Below are 14,133 nucleotides of genomic sequence, written 5' to 3'. Positions count from 1 at the left end.
CTCGATCGCAGACCAGAGCAGAAGACCCCGGGAGACGGCCGGAGCCAGGTGAGGGGACCTCCGGGCGCCATGCTGGATGATCGGATCCCCGCGGCAGCGCTGCGCGCAATCCGATCATCCATACAAAGTACCGCACTGCCACAGATGGCGTGATCTGTATTGATTGCGGCATCTGAGGGGTTAATGACGACATCCATGCGATCGCGGATGTCTGCCACTATCATCGGGTCCCCGGCTGCTGCTAGCAGCCGGAACCTGCCGTGTATGATGCGAGCACCCTTCCGATGCTCGCGGTCATACACAGGACGTAAATGTACGTCCTGGTGCGCGAAGTCCCGCCAAACCAGGACGTACATTTATGTTCATGGTCGTTAAGGGGTTAAACATAGGCTTCTTACTTTGTTTGCCATTGTTCTTGTGGCTGCTATAAAACATTTATCTTAAAGGGGTACTCCGGCGGTTAGACATCTTATCCCCTATCCAAAGGATAGGGGATAAGATGCCTGATCGCGGGGGTCCCACCGCTGGGGACCCCCATGATCATGCACGCAGCACCCCAGTTGAAATCAGCGTGTTCGCTTTGGGTCTGATTACAGGCGACCACCGGTCTAAGATGTCTAAGTGCCGGAGTACCCCTTTAAGGCTTACCACAGCTCAGGTTAAACTATCCATATAGGCAATTACAGAAAATATAATAATAATAATAACAATAATAATAATAATAAACTACAGTCAGAAAAGGAAAAATTATCTATGTATCAGTTTCTGTTTAGTTATACATTTTTCATTGTTTTTTTATTGCCATTTTGCTAATTTTGGAAGGTGTCATCTTTACGCAGTGCACTATATGGTAGAACTGACATGTTCTCTTTATTCTGTGGGTTTTACATAGTATTTATAAAGGAATTTACCACTCGCGTTCTCTGTCGGAAAAAAAATCACTTGTGGACACGTTTATTTTATCTCACAGGATGTCAGATCGTTACATAGAGGGAGAGGGAAGTAGAGACAATGAAGGTTTCGCAGCTAAACGCCGCTTCTGCTGGTCCCTATGTCATCGGCACTAACTCCTACCTTAAAGGGGTACTCCGGTGGAAACATTTTTATTTTTAAATCAACTGGTGCCAGAAAGTTAAACAGAGTTGTAAATAACTTCTGTTTAAAAATCTTAATCCTTCCAGTACTTATCAGCTGCTGTATACTACAGATGAAGTTCTTTTCTTTTTGAATTTCCTTTCTGTCTGATCACAGTGCTCTCTGCTGACATCTCTGTCCATTTTAGGAACTATCCAGAGTAGGAGAAAATCCCCATAGCAAACATATGCTGCTCTGGGCAGTTGCTAAAATGGACGGAGATATCAGCAGAGAGCACTGTGGTCGTGATGTCAGCAGAGAGCTCTGTGTTCCAAAAAGAAAATAATTTCCTCTGTAGTATTCAGCAGCTAATAAGTACTGGAACGATTAAGATTTTTTAATAGAAGTAATTTACAAATCTGTTTAACTTTCTGGCACCAGTTGATTAAAAAAATGTTTTCCACCGTACCCTTTTAAGGGGTTAAGGAAATTCTCCAGCAGTTCATCCAGTTGGTCCTCCTCAGTATTACCTTTTGGAAATATGAAGGCACCAGATGGAGGACACCTGCCAACCAAACCCACCGACCTACCACAGTACTTAAAGAGTACCTGTCAGATCCCACCAACAACAAAAAAAATTATTAATATGTTACTCAGTACATAATCCTGACCATGTACATCTGATTTTTATGCCTCTATCACCAATATTTATTATAAAAATACCTCTTTTCATAAGCTCACGGTGTTAGACATTCTCTCAGGGGAGGTGTCTGGTGGGATGGGGCGTGTCCCTCCCTTATGGTGGTGGGAGGTTATTGGTGTGTGGTGGTAGGGGGAGTGTCCCTCCCTTGTGGGGGTGGAAGGTGATTGGTGTGTGGTGGGATTGGGGCATGCCCCTCCCTCGTGGTGGTAGGAGGTGATTGGTGTGTGGTAGGAGGGGTTGTGTCCCTCCCTTGTGGTAGTGGGAGGTGATTAGTGTGTCTACTTATGCAGCCTGGTCCATCTGTTGTTCATGACCCGTGGACAAGCTGATGACAATCCAAGACTGGTTATTGTCCTAGTAGTCATGGTGACCTCTAGTGGTGGGAGTTTCAGGGGCCGTTTTCTTTATTAAATATTGAAAACAACCATTTTACAAGGTCTTTAATTTTTATTAGTAACAACATATAAAAAGTTTTTTGGGATCTGAAAAGGCCCATTTAAGACAACAGTCCTAATAGGAAACTTTATAACACAACAAGATAGTAAAATATGGGAAGTAAAAAAAAGTTTACTGGAATTTATGACCTGAAAAGTATATTTCTGGGGAAATGACAGTCAGTTAGCAACAGGCAATGGGTACAGGTGACTAGCCTCCAAAATGCCACCTGAATAGTGAACAAATACATTCCTATGCGTGTAGTCATTGCTTCAGGTGAAGTCCAGATTATGGCTTGGCTTCCCCGTTACTGAAATCATTCCCAGTCAGACAATTTCTTAGTTTTTTTTTTTTATATAGAGGTGATGAATTATTCACTAGATTTTAGAGATAGTATTCACAACAAAAAAAGAAATATGAGAGCGGCACCACAGTTTACAATGTAGCTGATACTATATAACAAATGGAAAAAGGATCCACTCAGCGGGCATACCGGCAAAGCTTGTCCAATGGTGGTGCTAGGAGATGAATATTGACAGCAATCAAACGTAAGTAAATTCAAAGAAAAATGAAGAATATTGTAACGTTTGATGTGTTTCTACAAACTGTACAAGAAGAAGTCAGATGAAAGAGCAAATCCCTAGTGGTTTCTGTAGATTTACCTTACTCTGCTGGGAACCCCGTTACAGTATAGTAGCTGGGAATGCAAAGTAACCAGAGGGTCACGCTGTATCTTCACACCAATCAATTTACTCAGACATCAATCGCCGCATACAAGGGGCGTTGCTAAGGGAGGGCCAGAGGGGGCCATTGACCCGCCCAACATTACTCTTTCCCCAAAGGCCATGCCCCTTTTCCAGGTTTTCGTAGTAAAATGGAGCGTTAGTAGGGGTTTTTCAATTCTGGCGCCAATTCTGGTGCAGACAGAATTTCTGGCGCAATGTGCCAGAATCTGATGCACAACCCGACAAAATATGTCGGGTTTGCAATAGTAAATGAAGGCCAATGAGTTTTTGAGTGTAAGGCTAGGTTCAGACTACGGAATTTCCGACAGAAATTCAGTCGTAAAATTTCCGTCAGAAATTCCGCTTGCTAAAATGTCTAGTGTAGTGAATGGGTTTACGTTCACAAATTCACACTTCGGAATTTGTGAAGCGGAAAATCCGCTTAGAAAATCCACTTAGAAATTTCCGCCTGAAGAAAGGCGGTGCTCTTTCTTCAGGCGGAAATCCGCGCGGAACACTTTGCAGTCTATAGGAGACTGCAGTGTCCGCGCGGTCCTTGCGCCGACTGATTCAGCCGACACTGGCCGCACTCGGAATCTCCGGGTGGAAATTTTCTGCCTGGAGATTCCGTAGTCTGAACCTAGCCTAAAACATCCCTTCCTCAGATATGCAATGGCTTAACAAACATTTCAAGAAAAGCGCTACTTATAACAAACCAAAGATGGTGCCAGAGTGACATCGTAGACAGCTGGCCAATGAAACTAACATTGCAAAAAAAAAAAAGATGATATTAATTGTAAAATGAAGCACAAAAGATTACAATATGGAAACGTAAGAAAATAAGCCATAAAATATAATTGTATTAATGTAGAAAGAAAAGACCGCATGAGTGGTGCCTAGTGTATTACCCCAAGCAAGAGGGAACAATGCTAGATGCCTGGGCTACCGACGCGTCTAGTAGATGGTCGCTCACCTCTAAACAATAGGACAAGCACCTATGACCCTAGTGTATAGGGTACCATAAGATCAGAATGACTGCTGAACCCGGGAGGTCACAGCAGGCAGGAGGATTCCAGTCCTGGAGGAGTTGCAAGGAAGAAAGGAGGAAGAAGACCTATCAACCCAGGCTCTGCGGATACTTGACCCAAGGAATGGATGGAAGCAAAGATGTGCTATCACAGATCCCTCAGCAGGGACCACTTTATTGATAAAAAAAATTAAACAGATTACGCGTTTCGAAGGAAACACCCTCTTCATCAGATCTGATGAAGAGGGTGTTTCCCTCGAAACGCGTAATCTGTACTTTGCACTTTTTTTAAAATTTTTTATCAATAAAGTGGTCCCTTCCGAGGGATCTATGATAGCACATCTTTGCTTCCATCCATTCCTTGGGTCAAGTATCTGCAGCTCCTGGGTTGATAGGTCTTCTTCCTCCTTTCTTCCATAACATATGATTAACACCGGAAGGGTAAAGCGCTCCAGGGCGGCTCGCGGTGACTACAAGTCGCCGCATGTCTTTACACATCTACCAATAAGGTTACATAAATATATATTTATACAGTGATAGGTGTTAATATTGTGTACTGGGTCCATCGGTTCGTGTGCACTTTTTACATCCTTCATATATTTAAGGAGTTCTGTAGTGAAAGATAACTTATCCCCTATCCAAAGGATAGGGGATAAGTTATAGATCTCCTGAACATGGGCCCCGACAGTCTGCTGGAAGAGGGCCGACATGCCCCCTCCATGTATCCCATTCATTTACATGGAGGGGATATGTGTTGGCCGCGGCTTCCTGCGGGGGTTGGAACGGCCGCTTCCAGCAGACTGCCGAGGCCCCGTTCAGGAGATCACGTGGGGTCCCAGCGGTTGGACCCCTCCGAGACCTATAACTTATCCCCTATCTTTAGGATAGGGGATACGTTATTTTTTCACTGCACTAATCCTTTAAATGTGCCGTGTTGTGCTCTAAGTCCCATGTGTGGTCTTTTCAAAGAAGTTCCAGTTGACAGATTTGCTCTTTTTGTCAGATAAGGGGATAGTCTGCTAATAGAGTAGCAGCTTCCATAGACTATAATGGAAGAAGAATCAGTCATAGAATAAAGTGAAAAATAAAAACAACAGGATGCGCTCCGTAGTGTGATACCTTGGGACAAATGGTAACGTTAGGCATGAACTGCGCTTACCAAGGATGGTTGTACTGCGGACCAAGTACAACAATGGGGTAGCATATGGGGAAATGCAGGTCTCTGCAGCCGCTCCATGCCAGCAAACAGCATATGAACAAAGATAAGTCCTCCAACACATGGCGGGATCAATCAGGCGCTGAGACCAGGACAGAGTAAGGGAATTTTATTACCCACAATGCAACGCGTTTCGCGGAGAATCCGCTTCCTCAGGAAGTGGATTCTCCGCGAAACGCTTTGTATTGTGGGTAATAAAATTCCCTTACTCTATCCTGGTCTCAGTGCCTGATTCATCCACAATGCAAAGTATTTTGCAGAGAATCCGCTTCCTGAGGAAGCGGTTTCTCCACAAAAAGCGTTGCATTGTGGGTAATAAAATTCCCTTACTCTATCCTGGTATCAGAATTTGATTCATCCACAATGCAATGCTTTACACGGAGAATCCGCTCCATCAGGAAGCTGATTCTCCGCAAAACGCATTGCATTGTGGGTAATAAAATTCCCTTACTTTATCCTGGTCGCCTGATTCATCCACAATGCAACACGTTTCGCGGAGAATCCGCTTCCTCCGATAGAGGATTCTCCATGAAATGCTTTGCATTGTGGGTAATAAAATTCCCTTACTCTATCCTGGTCGTCTGATTCATCCACAATGCAACGCGTTTCGCGGAGAATCCGCTTCCTCAGATAGAGGATTCTCCACAAAATGCTTTGCATTGTGGGTAATAAAATTCCCTTACTCTATCCTGGTCTCAGCGCCTGATTTATCCCGCCGTGTGTTGGAGGTGTTATCTTTATTCATAGAATAAAGTGGTCTAATCTCTGTAACACTGTTATTTCCAAGTGAAAGTAACTTGCAGAAATCCATGTGCCTGCCAACAATTCCATTATAGATAACGCGTGCCGATTATCAGTCATGGGAATTTCTGCCTCAAAATAAAATATATGTATGTTTTTTGACCTTTGAAATGATTAGAAGACCACAAAATCAAAACTACAGTCTATTGATACAGCTCAATGATGAGCTTATTCATTACGCCAAACTTAAAAACGTACTTCTGACTCTATTGCTCTTAACACAACTAAAAATAAAAGAAGTTCAAAAGAGGAAGTTTAAGACGTGACAGTTCTCCTTTAAGCAATACTGAGCGCTGCGGTTAACCTCAACAAAAATCTTCAAGGAAAGTGTCTTGGTCATCCTGGACCTTGATGAATATCAACTTTTAATACATATACAATCACTAAAAGACCATGTTAGGAAAGTTTGTCAGGGAAATGAAAGATAACTAAAGTCTTCAATTGACTCATTGCATTTTTTACATTTACAGAAAGCCACACACACAAGTATAAAAAAATATGAACCTAGAAACCATAAGGTATGTAGGGGCTCTCCCTGGTAATAAGGGACCTTTACAAGGTGGCATTACTACTTTAGAAAGAAAAAGCTTCATTTTTAAAGGGGTACTCTGCTGCTCAGCGTTTGGAACAAACTGTTCCTAACTCTGGAGCCGGCGCTGGGAGCTCATGACATCATAGCCCCGCCCCCTCAGGAAGTCACGCCCCGCCCACTCAATGCAAGTCTATGGGAGGGGGCGTGACGGCTGTCATGCCCCATCCCATAGATTTGCATTGAGGGGGCGGGGCATGATGTAATGAGGGGCAGGGCTATGACATCATGAGCTCTCGGCTGCAGCATTCGAAACAGTTTGTTTCAAACGCTGAGCAGCTTAGTGTTGGTGAACAGGATGACATTTTTCCTTTAAATAAGGGAATGAATGAGGGATGGGCCTGAAGTATGACCCATTGGGACTATGAACCCTTGGATAACCTCTTCAAAGGCGTTATGTGGTGGTGTCAGCTATTTGCTAAAAGTTGCAGACATACACATATGGGGAGAATATGGAATCCAATGAAATGATTCACTGGAGAAGGTGGAAATTATACCGTGATAGTAATGAAACTCAGTCATGTGGCTTTTTAAGTGGGTAACGTTCCAGCAGTTCTGCTGTAATAATTAATTTCTTCCGACTTTCATAAAAAATTCAATTCGGACCGAATCTGAACTTCAACTTGATTCGAAATAACACATTTTTTCATTAGCGACACCCCTGCGATCGTCCTGCATAATGTCCTGCAATAGATAGGACGATCACAGCAGGTGTCAGGAGTGGCACCTGCTGTGATCTGTCCTTAACTGCAGGTACTACAGCTCCCAACATGGAGCACACTCTGCTCCATGCTGGGAGCTGTAGTACCTGCATTAATAGACAGATCGCAGCAAGTGTCACTTCTGACACCCGATGTCATCGTTGTGTATAATGTAGAGATGCGGGCGGCTGGCCGCTCTTCTCTGGTCCCACTTTAGTGGGGTGTCCCACTACAGGTACATAGTCTTGTATTACCTGTAGGCTATGTTAGGTTGAGTCCCTCAGTGACCTGGGGGCTCCCCTGCAGGGACTCCTTGTGTTATCTTGCTAGTTCATTAAATGTAGTGTATGTTACCTGTTACCTTCTCCTCTATGCAGCGCCCCGGTCAGGCCCGCTGACCGGGAGCGCTGCACTGACATTCATGATGGGGATGCGATTCGCATAGCGGGACGCGCCCGCTTGCGAATCGCATCCCAAACCACTTACCCGTCCCGGTCCCTGGCTATCATGTTCTGGCGCGCGCGGCTCCGCACTCTAGGGCTCGCGCGCGCCAGCTCTCTAAAATTTAAAGGGCCAGTACACCAGTGATTGGTGCCTGGCCCAATCAGTCTGATTAGCTTCCACCTGCTCCCTGTCCATATAACCTCACTTCCCCTGCACTTCCTTGCCGGATCTTGTTGCCTTAGTGCCTAGAGAAAGCTACTACTGTGTTTACCATTACTGTGTTCCTGACCTCCTGCTATTACTATTGACTACGAACCTTGCCGCCTGCCCCGACCTTCTGCTACTTCTGACCTTGCTTCTGCCTAGTCCTTCTGTCCCATGCCTTCTCAACAGTCAGCGAGGTTGAGCCGTTGCCGGTGGATACGACCTGGTTGCTACCGCCGCAGCAAGACCATCCCGCTTTGCGGCGGGCTCTAGTGAAAACCAGTAGCAACTCTAGAACCGCTCCACCGACACGGTCCACTCCAATCCCTCGCTGACACAGAGGATCCACATCCAGATAGGATTCTAATGTATAGATAGTATATAGGACCTTTGGAGGACTCCAAGGACCTGTGTGAGTAAGCTGATCACATGTTTTGTTATACTGTTATATGATTTGCTGTAATATGCAATCTCAGGAAGCACCAGGTTTAACCTATAGGAAAAATAGGAATCCCGGCACTCAATTTATCTTTCTTCTTCTTTTTATTTATGCAGAACAAACATAGGAAACAAACGCAGTCTGCGTTTCTTATGTTTCCTATGTTTGTTCTGCATAAATAAAAAGAAGAAAAGATAAATTGAATGCCGGGATTCCTATTTTTTCTTATTATCTACATTATCCACGTGTACCTGCTATAGGGTAGTGCCGACCACTGAACCTGGACCAGGTTTAACCTATGACCCACAGCTTGACCAATGGGCTATAGTCAAGCCCCCTCACTATATAAGGGGCAGCCATCTTTATTTCAGTCTCTTTGAGTTATGTGCTCATAGCTACAACATCTAAGTCTTTGCTGTAGCAGCTACCAGAGAATCTCAGGCCAGGAGTCTGTCGGTGGCTGCGGAGGCTACATTAGTGTTTGTACTACAACCCCCACCATGAAAAAGACTCTGTTCCATGCATGATGAGTATTCCCAGCTGCTGGAATCTGTAGGCAGAGGTGTTGAAACGGCCATAAAATAATGGTACATGATGGATGTTATAACGGGTCTTAACAGATGAATATGCCCATTATTTTGACGGATACTATTCAGCCGTTAGCACCCGTTATTTAATCCGTTATTATACATCCGTTTTCTAATTATACAATACAGAAAACGGATGTTTAATGATGGATGAATACTGTGAATAGTGTGAAAGCAGCCTAAAATGTAGACTCCATTCTTGGGTGTATACAAAATTATAAAGCCACTAAAAAAAAATTTTTATGTTTGAAACAGGGATCAATTTATGTGGGCGGGCAGGGACCTAAAAATGTAGCCGACAATAATAAAAATGTAGAAAGGGGCCATTTAAATGTAAAAATAATATATTTTTTTATAATTAATTTTAATATTGTGTTTAATAAAGTGTGTGTGTTTCACTTTTTTTCCCCTCTATTTTTTATTTATTTTTAGGTAGTACTTCTAATCCCATCATGGAACAGACTGTTCCATGATGGGAGCTGTAGTTCCTGTGCTAAAAGACAGATCACAGAATGTGTCACTCCTGACACCCGATGCAATTGTCCTTTCTATTGCAGAGATGGAGCGGCTTTCTACTGCGCTCGCATCTCTGTACTATACTCTGACTGGCCAGTTATGTGAATAGAATTCACATCACTTATTCTTATTTCCCACAGAGAGCTGTGATTGGGTAGATGGTTCCAGCCAGTCACAGCTCTCTGTGGGAAATATGAATAATAGGTATATATACAGCATATACTCATACTACAGTGAGACCAGAGAAGAGCGGCCGCTCGCATCTATACATTATACAAGACGACTGCATCAGGTGTCAGAAGTAACACCCACTGCAATCTGTCTATTAATGCAGGTACTACAGCTCCCAGCATGGAGCAGAGTGTGCTCCATGTTGGGAGCTGTAGTACCTGCAGTTAAGGACAGATCACAGCAGGTGTCACTCCTGACACCCAATGTGATCGTCCTATCTGGATGCGAGAAAGCCGCCCGCATCTATAAATTATACAGGACGATCGCAGCGGGTGTCAGGAGTGACACCCAGGGCGATCTGTCTATTAGCACAGCTACTACTACTCCCATCATGGAACAGTCTGTGGTACTACCTAAAATTTTTTATTGAAATAGAGAAAAAAAGTGAAACACACACACACTTTATTAAACACATCATTAAAATACATTAGTAATAAAAACTCTGCCGATAATTTATTCGGATCTAATTGATTTTTTATTTTTTTTTATTCGGCGAATCGGCTGAATTGAATTTTTCAAAAATTCACTCATCTCTAGTAAGAATGATGATCTGCTGAATCCACATTGGTGAACCAAGTATGAATTTATCTTTAGAACAATAGAACAAATGAGAGAATTGCATAATTCCTTTCCTGTATTTCCATCTTTTTATGAGTGATCTTCCCTGGTGTCCTTGGATTCTCAGTCAGCTGATGGCTTTACAGGATACAATTCCTGCTTCCAGATGTGTACATGAATCTTTAGCGTCTGATGCAAAATCTGCAATAGGGCCCACTAACTATGACACCAGTGGCATGCTGGCATCTGTCTCGATGGGTCTGCTCAGGCATTATGTTCCAGGTGGGCTGGAACTCCTACAGCCCCTATAGGTTTATTATTGGACAGTTCATATATATCAGAAGTAAATCAGGCAATAATTGTATTTGTAATTTTCTAATATGGTACCACAGATTGTCCTTTTCATCTATTGTCATATCATAAAGTGATGACATATCTCTGGTGCACTCAGGACCAACCTGGAACCCAAACAGACTTTGAGTACGAACATTGGCCTTGTATCCCTTTCTGAGTTTTGCCCTACACAATAATTCTGGCTGTAGAGGATCCTATTCACTTGAATTGAGCCATGTTAAGGTTCCCTAAACAGCTAGGTGGCCATGTTAAGGGAAAAATTCAGATGACAGACTATATAAGTGCAGTCTATGAACTTGCCAACAGCCTTGTCCTCTACCTACTTGACCATCGGTCCTAAGCAAGAGACCTCCAACTGGGCAGCGGTCCCTACACTGTACAAGTGCTGGGCACAGCGGAGTCATAAACACAATTCAAAACTTAGTACAAAATGTCAGGGAGGAGGTAAGGACAGAAGGGGTTTAAACAGACCAAAAATAGATAGCAAAACACAGATAAAAGGTAAGGAGTAGCAGACAGCATAAGCAGACTGCTTTAAATATCCCACCACCGGGAGTGTGAGCATCGGGACCATCATGAAGCAATTGGCTGCCTGAAGGCAGGGCAGGATACCAGAGCCTGGCCAGGTGGAGGTGTCACAACTACACCAAAGGTGTGCCCCTCCAATGTCTGGGACCTCCACTGTTTATGGTGGAGGTCCCAGATAAGATAATGGCCTATCCATCACTAGGAAAGTGCCATCACTTCTTGAGACAGTTAGGACTCATTGAAGGTTTTACTTTAATGTGATACATTTGTCATGGAATAAATTGTTTACTTGATCTTACTTTCGAGATTTCGTTTCAAGAACATTTGAGCAACCACAATAGAGAGAAAAAACAGCTCATTTCCCTCCGCACCAAGTAAAAGCACTGCTTAGTCAAAATGTATACAGGATTTGTCAATTTATGTATTAAAATGAGTAAAAAAGTAATCTATTTGTGGTAAACATTGCTGCTTATTCCTTCTAATGGGGAGAAGAATATGTCACCATGCAAACCTATTTAATTTAGGTCATTTATAAAATGTGTCCTTCGGAAAAAAAAAAAAGGGCACTCACCAAATAGCCAATTGAGTCTTAAGAATTGAGGTGAAGCAGATGGTTACTTGCTCTATAGGTAAATGTGGAAGCTTGGGCCCCTTAAATCAGTGGTCTCCAAACTGCCCCCATCAAGATGTTGAAATCACCAAAAACGGACAATATACGATACTAAGAGTCCACCTTACTAGAATAATATGTCTAGAGGTATCTATAGCAAGAGAGATCACTAACGGTGTACATCTGATCAATTAGAGTTAAAACATAACATTTATTAGATTATCAGATAAAAGGCTCCCTAGTGGGCCAATCACACATATAAACACATATGACACAAAAACCCCAATACCTATCAACTGAATGAATTCACAGTAGTCGTACTGTAAGGCTCCTTTCACACTATAGTTCATTCATCCGTTATAAACATCCGTTATTATGTATTTTAAGGGACGTGTAATTACGGGTGAATTAAGTTCAAAGTCCCGTTATATTTGTTTATGCATTATTATCTGTTATGATCCGTTATAATCCGTTAATACATCCGTTAATAACGTCTGTTATTTTAACCCCTTTTTGACCTCTCCTACCTGTCACACCTTGCAACACCTGAGGGTATAAAAGGATGCCACAATGATCTGGCTGCAGTCTGAATTTCAGCATTGAGAGGGAGAGTACTGTTGCGTGGATTGCTTGCTGTCAGATTTTACCATTGCGGTTTTCATCATGTTTCCCACCCACCTTTCCTACAGTTTTGATGTGCTGTTGTGGCGAGCCCAACAAAGTAGAAGGAGAAGATCCGAATATTATGAGAGACGTCACCACCACCGAAGATATTGGTTCCATGCCATCACTGCAGCACAGATGACCCATGGGGTGCACAGTACTTGGTACGTGGAGCTGCGCCAGCACCCTGAGAAGTTCTCTGGCTACCTACGGATGACTGTACAAACGTTTGATGACCTTCTCCAACGCATTAGTGAAAAGATCCATCGCCAAGACACCCACCTCAGAAGGAGCATCTCGTCAGATGAACACCTCATCGTAAGCCTTAGGTATGTAGTCGAAATTCTGTATATTTTATTTTGCAGTGTTCAGACAATTTGCTTTTTTTAAACTGTTAGTTTCAGGTTCCTGGCATCCGGTGAGAGTTTTTCGTCGCTCTACTTCCAGTTTCGCCTTGGAGTTTCTACCATCTCTGGGATTGTCCGGACCACCTGCGATTGCCTGTGGGATTGCCTTCTAGCAGACTTTCTTCCACAACCTTCAGCCGAACATTGGCTTGGCATCGCAGAGAAGTTACAGGAAGTCACACAGTTTCCAAACTGTGTTGGAGCAATCGACGGGAAGCACATCAGGATCCAGAAGCCGGCGCACACGGGGTCTGAGTATTACAACTACAAGAAATTCTTCTCTACCATACTTCTGGCCATTGCGGATGCGCAGTACAAATTAATCGCTGTGGACATCGGGTCATATTGAAGAACGAATGACCGTGTGTTTAAGAACTCTGCCGTGGGGAGGAGGATCTACTCTGCTGAGATGGGACTTCCTGAATTAAGGGCCTTTCCTGGGACTGATGGACCTCCAATGCCCTTTGTTTTTGTTGGGGACGAGGCCTTCCAGATGTGTGCCAACTTGCTGAAGCCTTACTCCAGCCGAGGTCTCGACCACTGCCAGCAGATCTTCAACTACAGACTGTCCCGTGCCAGACGCTATGTGGAGTGTGCCTTTGCAATTTCTGCGGGCAAATGGCGGATCTTCACACAGCCAATCCAACTGCACCCGGACGTGGTTGATCAGGTTGTTAAGGCAGCTGTTGTTCTCCACAACTTCGTCCTAACCAAGGGCCTCACCCCAGTGATCCTGAAAACGTGTAAGCAGCTCTGCTTGGACTACAGCAGTCATCAAGAAGATCAACCCAGGCCGTCATGCGTCACCGAGATGATTTTGCACAGTATTTCCTGACAGAAGCTGGCAGAATGTCTTGGCAGGATGGTATGTTCTGAACTTTCTTGGACTTTTTGTATTTTTTTTTTGTTAAATTCACTTTTGATAGAAAACTGCTGATGTATTTTGCATGTTGCATGTACACTTTGCTTGCAGAATATGGGAGGGTGTAGATTGTACACCCCAGTGTCTGGGGTTGGCCGCAGATGAGGAGACAATAGGGCCTCATAATCTCTAAGAATAAAAGATGAATTTTGAAATTTCCATTGAATAAGTATGGTACCTAGTGCTACCATAAACATATATAGGTAATGTCCTAGGCCCAGCAGCATCACTAAACCATGTAGTTGCTGAATTACACAGACTGGAGCTGGCTGATGCATCAGTAAACCATATATTGGATGAATGGCACAGCCTGGAGGTGGCTGAAGCATGAGGAGAACATATAGTGGCTGAATGAGACAGTCTGGAGGTGGTAGCAGCAGCATCAGGAGTCCTGAAAGT

The 14,133-nt window shown here is 43.6% G+C and overlaps 1 protein-coding gene across 1 annotated transcript; it reads left to right on the top strand.

Moving 5' to 3' along the window:
• The first annotated feature begins 2,210 nt into the window (after nt 1-2,210).
• Nucleotides 2,211-13,161, top strand: LOC130277410 (uncharacterized). The gene is made up of 3 exons (XM_056528080.1): nt 2,211-2,760; nt 12,432-12,734; nt 12,804-13,161. The coding sequence occupies exons 1-3, from the start codon at nt 2,738-2,740 to the stop codon at nt 13,159-13,161; spliced, it is 684 nt and encodes a 227-aa protein (XP_056384055.1). The 5' UTR covers nt 2,211-2,737.
• The last annotated feature ends 972 nt before the right edge of the window (nt 13,162-14,133 follow it).

This window comes from Hyla sarda, chromosome 6, assembly GCF_029499605.1.
Source record: "Hyla sarda isolate aHylSar1 chromosome 6, aHylSar1.hap1, whole genome shotgun sequence".
Lineage (NCBI taxonomy): Eukaryota > Metazoa > Chordata > Amphibia > Anura > Hylidae > Hyla > Hyla sarda.
The sequence above is the reverse complement of the archived record's forward strand: the minus strand, read 5'-3'. Positions and strand labels throughout refer to the sequence as shown.

Excerpts from the sequence above, each read along its gene's own strand:
- LOC130277410 (XM_056528080.1), top strand. The coding sequence starts at position 2,738 with ATGAATATTGACAGCAATCAAAC. Across the intron at positions 2,761-12,431 it reads AATATTGACAGCAATCAAAC|TTTTGATGTGCTGTTGTGGC; the intron begins GTAAGTAAATTC and ends CCTTTCCTACAG. Across the intron at positions 12,735-12,803 it reads CACCTCATCGTAAGCCTTAG|TTTCAGGTTCCTGGCATCCG; the intron begins GTATGTAGTCGA and ends TTAAACTGTTAG.